This window comes from Orycteropus afer, unplaced genomic scaffold (genome assembly GCF_000298275.1).
Source record: "Orycteropus afer afer isolate SDZICR_OR568_19922 unplaced genomic scaffold, OryAfe1.0 scaffold00014, whole genome shotgun sequence".
Lineage (NCBI taxonomy): Eukaryota > Metazoa > Chordata > Mammalia > Tubulidentata > Orycteropodidae > Orycteropus > Orycteropus afer.
The window spans coordinates 11148200-11157790 of NW_006921601.1; the positions used below are offsets into that span (position 1 = coordinate 11148200).

The 9591-nt window shown below is 32.7% G+C and overlaps 1 protein-coding gene across 1 annotated transcript in view; it reads right to left on the reverse strand.

Annotated features, from left to right (window-relative positions):
- Positions 1–9156, reverse strand: part of BTBD10 (BTB domain containing 10) — an 81744-nt gene extending 72588 nt beyond the window's left edge. The window contains exon 1 of the mRNA XM_007955340.2: positions 9056–9156. Coding sequence (XP_007953531.1) covers positions 9056–9156 — 101 coding nt within the window. The remainder of the gene's footprint in view (positions 1–9055) is intronic.
- Between the last annotated feature and the right edge of the window lie 435 nt (positions 9157–9591).

The following is a 9591-nucleotide window of genomic DNA, read 5'->3' on the forward strand; positions in this document are numbered from 1 at the left end:
TTTCAACTTTATATATAAATTAATAATGTTTCTCTGATTTATCTTATACCAACTATCCATTTTTCTTCAAAATCATGCTTTGAAGGCAGTAACTCTCTCTAGAATTTTAAGTCTTACTGTTGGAAGCAAATATCTATTTATATCAAACTTTAGAATACTAATCTTAAATGAACTTCTATATATGATGTCACCTAATTCATTTAAAAATTCTAATTACAGGAAGACTTTCCAATGGCAGGTAGGCTCCTAAGGACAAGAGAGAAAATTAAGAGTCTCTATAGTTTTGTTCAGTTAAACTACACAGACTCCTAAAATTATAATACTAAATTAATATGTACAGAATGTTAAAAATGCAACAGTTCTGCAAAGTTTATAACAAAACCCATTCCATTCTCTCTGAAAAGATAAGCCGTGGCACAGCTAGACACTTAGCAATAAATAAACTATTGACATGAGCAACAATGTGAATAGATTTCAAGGTCATTATGCCCAATGGGGGGGGGACAAACTCAAAAAATTTATGTACTATATGATTCCTTTTAGATAATACTCTCAAAGTGACAAAATAACACTGATAGAGAAAAAAATTAGTTGCCAAAGGTTAGGTCTGGGGAGAGGGTGTAGCTATAAAGAAGAAACATGAGGAAGCTTCTTTTTGTTGATGGAACAGTTCTGTTAGTGGTGGTGGTTATAAGAATTTGCACATGACTAAATATCACAGTACTACTAACAAGAAAATTTTTTTAAAAGAGTGCATGTAAAAACTGATTAAATCCAAATAAAGTCTATAGTTAACAGTATTGTACCAATGTCATTTTCCTGTTTTTGATCTTTCAGGAAAGCTGGGTGGAGGATACCTGAGAATCACTGTACTATTTTTTCACCACTTCTAGTAAATCTAAAATTGTTTCAAAATGAAAAAGATTAATAAAAATATCCCCAAAAAAGGCAATTAGAACAAGAAAAAAAACAAATCTATAATCCTTAAACTCAGTAATACATTAAAAACAGACACATCCATAAATAAGGATGGGGTGCTTTTAAGAAAAAAAAGAACATTTAAAGAATAAGAGTTCTTAGAAATTTAAAACATGATAACAGAAATTTACAAGTTTACTAGAAGGGTTGAAGAAAAAATTGGGAATATCCTCAAAAGTACAGAGACAAAGAAAGAGAAATAATAGAGAAAAGATGGGAAAATTAGAAAAGAGACTTCACCAAAAGCTAAATTTAAGTCCAAATACATTGTATTGTCACTAGTCTAGAAACTGCATCAGAGAAAAATCACAGGTGGCCTAACAAATTTTAACAAACCCATTCTGGATCATTTTTACTGTCATCTGTTTTTCTTTAAGTCAGTCATAAATTGTCCTTTTCATTTCGTGTTCAAAAATTTTCTCTTTTTCAAAATTAGACCTAAAGTCTTCTATCTTTTAGCACTTCTTGCATTCTCCTAAAATTTTCAAAGATCACAAACAATACCAATAATTTTAAGATTTTGCAGGCAGTTCCGTTCATAACCTTAAGATGTTTCAACTGGTCCAAAAGACAACTTATTTAACTAGAGGTACTCTTTACTTTTATATCCATGTTGGGTTTTACATCCTTCCTAGCAATGCCTGTTTTGTTGTTGCTATTACCAGTGTTGGTGGTGGTGGTCATTTGCTCTTTCTCTTTAACCTAAAAGCTCCAAAATAAAATCTAAGGAATGTTTCCCCCTCATAGCCATGCATTACCGTTATACTTTCCGTGGTCTGTCTCTCTTTTTTTATTTTTTTTATTTTTTACCTTAGATGTAATAAAAGAAATCCTTTTGGCTGGTTTTAACATTTTTTTTAAAGCCTCAGCTCATTTAAGCTCTTGTTCAATGGCTTTAGAAACAACTTGTTTTTTATAATCTTAGATATTGCCTTGTTTTTAAAAATAATGTATATATCTGCGCTTAAAGACTTTACTGGGCTGTTACACTGAGGATCATTTTCTGTCAAAAAAATATCAAAAGTACATTAATTAACTACCTAAGGCAGTCTTCCTTTTGGGCAGATGTGCATGCTGTGTAACCATGCTCATCTTTTATCTGATAAAGAATCAGAAGAACTCAGATTGGTGAAATAAATTACAAATACTCTGTAGTTGTTAAAAATTACAGTATAGACCACTATTTCTTAACATAGAGGATGTTCATGATTAAGTTTAAAAGAAGAAAAGATATAATAGTACAGATAGTAGTATCTCAAAATTGAAATGTATTTGTTAAATTAAAATGTGATTTTATATATATACAGAAAAGGGTTAGATACTAAAGTATTTTAAGCACTTTTCTTTTGACTAACATATTTTTATTTTCTTCTATGTGCTTTTCTGTACTTACAAAATTTTATATATATAATTTTTGTAATAAGTCAGATATTATTTTTATTGGATCAGCAGAGCTATAGGAAAATATTCTACAAAGTGTAAAGTAAAAAGGTCTAGCTTAAGTTTCTGCTTTTATAAACTATATTACCATAATAAGCTTAGAAAAACATTTCTGGATCCCAAAACACACAAAAAAATAAAGTCAAAACAAGGTATCACCAACCTAACTAAATTAAATAAGTCATGACAGCCATCAAGATGACCTTTCAAACTTTTAGGAATTAAATGAGAGATTTCACCACTTATAGTTCAAGGGAAGGGCATTATGAGCTATTCAAATACACTAAAAGTAAAACAGTGTTAAAATACTGTATCTTCCAAAAGTCCCTATAAAATGAATAATTAGTAGGACGGGCAAATGAAGACAGGGAAAAAAAAAAAAAAACACTAGTCAAAATGTTTAAAACTGTGCTAAAATGTCCTAATAAAGTAAGCAAAATTGTTCTTGTTCTGAACAATTACCTTTATTTAAAACAATTACTTTTATTTAGAAATGGTGCCTGACAAAATCAATTTCCACTAATCCAAAAACTTATCTAGCTTACTTTCTGCTTTAGTTTCAGTATCTAAATCATCTATTCAGATTCTATGTTCTAAAAGAATAGAAAGAAAATCATTTCAACAAATTAGAAATGTATCAGTTAAAAACATTCAGTCTTATAAAATACACTAAATAAAAATAGTTCAACTAATCTGTAATTTTATCTAAAAGTAAAAATATATACCACTCCTTTAGGAAATTATTTTAATTATTCCATTTATCTTGAATTTCACTTTCTACTATATAAAAATTAATTCAAAATTAGTTTTTCTTTGAAATAATTTTTTATGACATTCATTAAAAACAAGAGCAAATATAATGCATTCTCATATGAAGGTCTACTAAAGCTCAACAAAATAAAAAACAAAGCATCAAATTCATGAAAACATTAAAAACACAATTTTATTTTAAAAAACTTACCATTAAACTGATAATCAGACATAATGATCTTTTACATCCAGAAATGTAAAATTATGATAATAACACAAAGGCCAAACATAATCCCCTTCAATCTCTCTCTCATATTCATATATGTATATAATCTTAACCCAGAGATATGTAATAAATGAATACACACCTTCCTTTAGTATAAGCCAAAGCAGAAATACAGAAACAAGACAAAAATTTTGAAATCAGAGTATAAAGGGATTCTGCTCTTTCACACAATGCAGCACTGAAAGCCAGGTCAGCATCCTTGGGCATTACTAGGAAACTTTAGCACGTCTGTTATTCCCATCATCTTCCTCTGAACAATCAGAAAATGTCCCAGCCTCCCCTACTTCACCTATCCACAGACTTCCTTTAGCTTTCCTCCCTCTACTGTGTAATCATTCTGTGGCAGTTATTTAGGCTTGATATGTTCAGAGATCCAACCCCCTCTCTATATTAATTCAGTTCATTTTCTCAGACACTGATTCAGCCGTGGGTTGTGCAGCACTGACGTTTCTAACCAAACAGCATCGTGTGAGCTGTGATCATCCCATTTCTCCATCTCTGAGCAGTGATTGGATATTGTAATTGATAGACAGCTCAAAGAAAACTCAGGAGATGAGGGCTTAGAGATAGGCTGCCAAATGCCATCTGTAAAGCTAATTCTAGCTCAGCCAGCTTGCCAGGTTTTAGAAAACTAGGATGCAGCTAACTCTCTTTTTTCCTTTCAATATTTTATGGTGTAAGCATTCTGGGCAGTCAAGTTTCTCTTTAAAACCAAAGGGAAAATATTATTTGTACTTTAAGAATCTACTCAAGAACTGCTCTTTAAAGCAACCAAACTTTTCAATTTATAAACTACCACAAGGACGACAGACTGACTTAGAAGGGAAATGGGAAATCTCAGTGTTCATGCAGTCCTAGACGAAACGAGCATGCGTATTTCGACGTGGGAGAGAAACCTTGCGACAAAGTCTGATATTGAATGTATGATGCTTTTATCTTTAGTAACCTGAGCAGACTGCAGATCTTAGTTTATATAGTCAGGTACAACCTAATCTAAATATTCCACAGCTTTTAGCATACTGCTAACCTAGGCATCAGAACATAAGTCATACAGAAAAGATACACTTTATTTTTCTTTGTTAAATAGCAGTAACTCCTCTAATTTAGAAAGAAAGTTGTCATAATTCAGGCCAAATACCTACATTGAAATGATCTCTAAAATTTTCAGGAAGATACCATATCTCTTCATACCAGTATTAACCATACAACAATTCAGACAGTTTAGTAATTTTTTTTTAACAATCTAATTCATTTTTATGCATTTTCAAAGGGATCATATATACCTTGAAACCCACCGAACTCCAGATTAGCTTTCCCAAATACATTTGTCTTGTCTTTATATATATATGGGAGCTCTGGTGGCCTACTGCCTAAGGCATTTGATTGCTAACCAGAAGGCTGGCGGTTCAAATCTATCAGCTACTCCTCAGAAGGAAGGCTGGAAAGTGGACATGATGGCTGAAGCTACAATAGCCATTTCGTGATCATGAAGGAAAAGCCAAGAGAATAAGAGGTTTTTGAATCTGACATCCTTAAACCAATAAACATACATCAGCCACTGTCTATCTCTGGACTTCTTCGGTATAAGAAAAATAAACCCCTAACTTATGCCAGTGTTCATTCTAGTTTTCTTTTACTCAAACATCTCTAACTCAAATACCTAAGATAACTTAAAAAAAAAAAAAAAAAAAAGATAAGTGTGTAGAGGTATAGATGAAACGAAACTAGCCATGAGCTGGTAACTTAAAGCTGGGTGCTAAGTATATGTTGTTGTTGTTATATGCCCTCGAGTCGGACCCGACTCATAGCGACCCCTCCTTGGGTTGCCGAGGCAGTATCACTATGGCAGTAGATTGCCCCATCTTCCTTCTGAGGAGTGGCTGGTGGGTTTGAACCGCCAGTCTTCTGGTTAGCAGTCAAGTGCCTTAGGCACTAAGCTACCAGAGCTGCCACTAAGTATATAGGGGTTAATTATATTGCTCTCTCTATGTTGCATTGTGTTTGAAATGTACCATAGTAAATTTATTTAAAATTATTTTTTTTTTTAAAAAAAAAAAAAAGAAATTTGTTTTTAAATCTCAGCTCTGTCATTTACAAGCTAGATGAACGTAAGCAAGTTTATTAACTTCATTTTTTTCACCTGTCAAATGGTGAAAGTAATACTATCTACATAGCTCCACCTTCAAATTCCAGTTAAATTAATTTCCTGAAAATCCCTGTCAGAAATGTCATTCCCCTTACTTATCCTGTAATCACCCAAGGATAAGTCCAACTCCCATTTTCATCTACTCCAGTAGACATTGTTTCCCTCTCTAAACTCTTACTACAACTCAGTACAGTACTATAGCTTAGTGCTCTACTTTCCTCTAATTATTCCATATATGGATATCAAACTATACCATGATTGTGGAAGAGGTAAGTACAGGGAGATTGTGGGAACAGAGATGTTACATAGTGGAGAATTACAGACAATGTCATGAGACAAAATGTGTATTAAGTGCTATATGGAAAATGAATTTGCTCTGTAAACTTTCACCTAAATCACAATAAAAGTTTTAAAAAATAAATAAAATAAAGTATCTTATGATTATACCCTGACATACCTGACTCTCCCCTGACCTGAGAGCAGGTTCTCAGTAATACTTGCTCATTGTTAAGTTTTCAAAAGCTCTCAGCCAGTTAATTTACTATCTTAACTAGAAAAAAAAAAAAAAACCATTTTTAAAATATCAAGTTGAACATTTTTTTTAAAGTGTCCAAAGTTATATGTTCCAAAGCACAAATGGACAAGAGGTCTCTAAATAAAACTATTCTTCCTTGGGCAGATTTTCCACTGCGGCTAAAAATAAGCTCATTCAAAAGACTTCATGGTCTTTTCATTAAAGAAAAAAAAAATCAATTTATTGGTATTTACAGTAAAACCTCGATGGCACTTAACAACAACAAAAGACAGTTATAGAAATGTGGTCAGACAAAGTTTTCAAAGGCAGAAAACTTGTAAGACTCAGCAAAACAAGGCAGTGCCATCAAATTCCACCTCTCACAGGTTTCAATGTATCATCTACTTCTTATAATATTTCTCACTCAAACTGGCCCTAAATACAGCTACAGTCTGCAAGAAAATAGCACCAATAGCACCAAACAGTTATTTATGCTAGAGATACCAAGAAAAGGCATGGTATTCGTTACTGAAATGAAAAAGCAGTAATGAAAAAAGTACTGGTAGTCTCTGACTTATGAAGTATTTAAGTTACAAATTGTACTCAGAACCGTCCTTCTATTATTTTTTTTTTTGTATGTCTTATGGTTAGTAAAAGCATCAATGTACAATTATAGTAAAATTTACCAATATAGTATCAATGCTACAGTGTTGTAGCACATAATTTGCTGATGTTATCACTCTCGTGCCAACCGCCAAAACAAATAAAGATCAGGTTAATAAAATACAAAACTCTCTGCCATCAAGTCAATTTTGACTCATAGCAACCATACAGGACAAAGCAGAATTGCCCCATAGGGTTTCTAAGGCTGTAAATCTTTATGGAAGCAGACTGCCTCATTTTTCTCCCATGGAGCACTGGTGGGCTTGAACCACCGACCTTTTGGTTAACAGCCAAATGCTTTAACCACTACGCCACCAGAGCTCCAGGATTCACAAAGATACTGATAATAAAAGGCAATAACAAGGAAAACTTAAAAAAAAGAGAAGTATTTGACTTACGTCAGAACTAACTTATGACAGCATCCTTGGAATGGAACCCTGTCTTAAGTCAGGGACTATTTTTTTTATAAATTTCCCCACTGCATGCATGTAGCTTTTATTAAGCAAACTATAGTTTATTTTTGCTTTTATCTCACTTCATTTTATGATGTAGCATTGTACATCAGCAAAAAAAATCAAGAACTAGGAAAGATAATATAACTCTCCTGCGGGGGTGGAAATACACACACACACACACCCCTTGTTGTTGTTATTTGCCATCGAGTCGGACTTGACTCATAGCAACCCCTCCTTAGGTTTCTGAGGCAGTATCACTACGGAAGTAGATTGCCCAATCTTCCTTCCAAGGAGTGGCCAGTGGGTTTGAACTGCCAGCCTTCTGGTTAGCAGTCAAATACCTTAGGCACTACGCTACCAGAGCTCCTAGGTATGCTGTACACACACCTTAGCAGATACAAATAAATCCTCATACTTCATGTGATCAGACATGTCCCCTGAATCTCCAAAAGAATTATCCACGTGGTTAGAGTGGAGAAAGAGAAATAGAGCCCCAGTTGAGTAAGATACACACACACATACACACACACATACACTCAAACTAAAAACAAATTCATACCATTTGGCATGTGCTAATAAATTAATAATGTCAAGTTAACATTACCATTTTAAACTTCACCCCGTTTAAAGTCCAAAGTATAAGTGGATCTCGTACCAGAAGACTTAAAACATACCAAAAAAAAAAAAACCCACATAAACCTACTTCCTTCAGTCAATTCCGACTCATAGCCACCCTACAGGACAGAGTAGAAATGTCTCGTAGGGTTTCCAAGACTGTAAATCTTTACGGAAACAGACTGCCTCATCTTTCTTCCACGAAGCAGCTGGTAGGCTCAAACCGCCAAGTTTTTGGTTAGCAGCCAAATGTTTTAACCACTATGCCATCAGAACACTCTTTTAAAAAGTAGCAGTAAGTCATTTTCTAACTACAGCATATATTTTAAAAGTACCCAAACTACTCCTTTAAAATTACAAAAAGGATATCAATATCACGTATGTTTTATTCTTCTTCAAGGAAGCTGGTATTAGTTAGCAGTGAACAGAATTTTACATTCAAGTCAGTTAAACATTCATTAATATCCCTTAAGTAATATTCAAAAGGCAAAATCCTCCATGAAAACATGCTTACATACCTGTAACATGTGAGGTTTATGAGCTGTCAATAAACACCCTAAAATATCAGGTCATGAAGTGTTCTAAATGGAATGCTCCTCATTAATTTACACAGCATAAAATGAAAATTTTAAAATAAGTTATTTATAATAAATATAATTATATGGGCTGAAACTTTTGAAACATATTTTATTTAATACATCAAACTTCAAATAAACTGTAAAGTTCATTCCAGAAAGATTAACTTTCCTATTAGAATCATGACGACAACATGGTATAAATAAATTGCTAAAAATGTACGGAGACAAACACTAACATAAACCTGTAAATTATCATATGTAATCTGCATACATGATGTAGAACACTAAATAAATTCCCATTATAAAGCCTTAATTAAAAAGAACTACTTGTTTTGTCATAGTTCTCAAGTACGTTAATAGTAGCATTTATTCAAGGGGTTAATAAAGGAGATTTTATCATTATTTAAAAACAAAAATAAAAATTCAAACAAATACAAATACAAATAAAAGAAAAATAAAAAGGAAAGACTTGTTTCTGTAAAAGTTATTTTAGGAAAAATACAAACATTTGTCATATTTTATAAATCATTCCTCATCCTCTGACAGGACTTGCCACAACCAAATGCAGTAAAGTCTTTATAATCAGTTTTATCAAAGTTTTGATATGTGAAATACGTATTTTCTACCTACCTTGAATGTTTATAAAGTTTACGAGGTCTACTATGCAATTTCCGATCCCAATTCTCTGGATCACTGGAGTTACTGTCATAAGGATGAGGCCGTCCTGCCATCCCACTTCAAGCTTCCTCACACTACTGCTCTGAAAGCACACATGTAGCACCCACAACCTACATAAAAGAGTAGTGTTGACCTTTAAATCTATTCCATGCAGAATAAGAGAATTTTATATATTTTCTGATACTGTTGTGACATATTTTTTAAAGTGATGAATAGACTATAAAATACTACACATACAAATGTTACTAGTTGGATAAAAATAAATACAGATAGTCCCCAACTTAAGATGTATTCGAGTTATGATGAACTATAGTTATGATTCGTTTTTTGGGGTTTTTTTTGGTACATCTTATCATTAGTAATATGTACTACATACAATGTTGCAGCATGCAATCTTCTCATGTTAATATTCTCAAATGTTCACTCACAGATGTTAATGTTATAATTTATAAAGATACTGATAACAAGAAATAGTAATAAAAATAAAG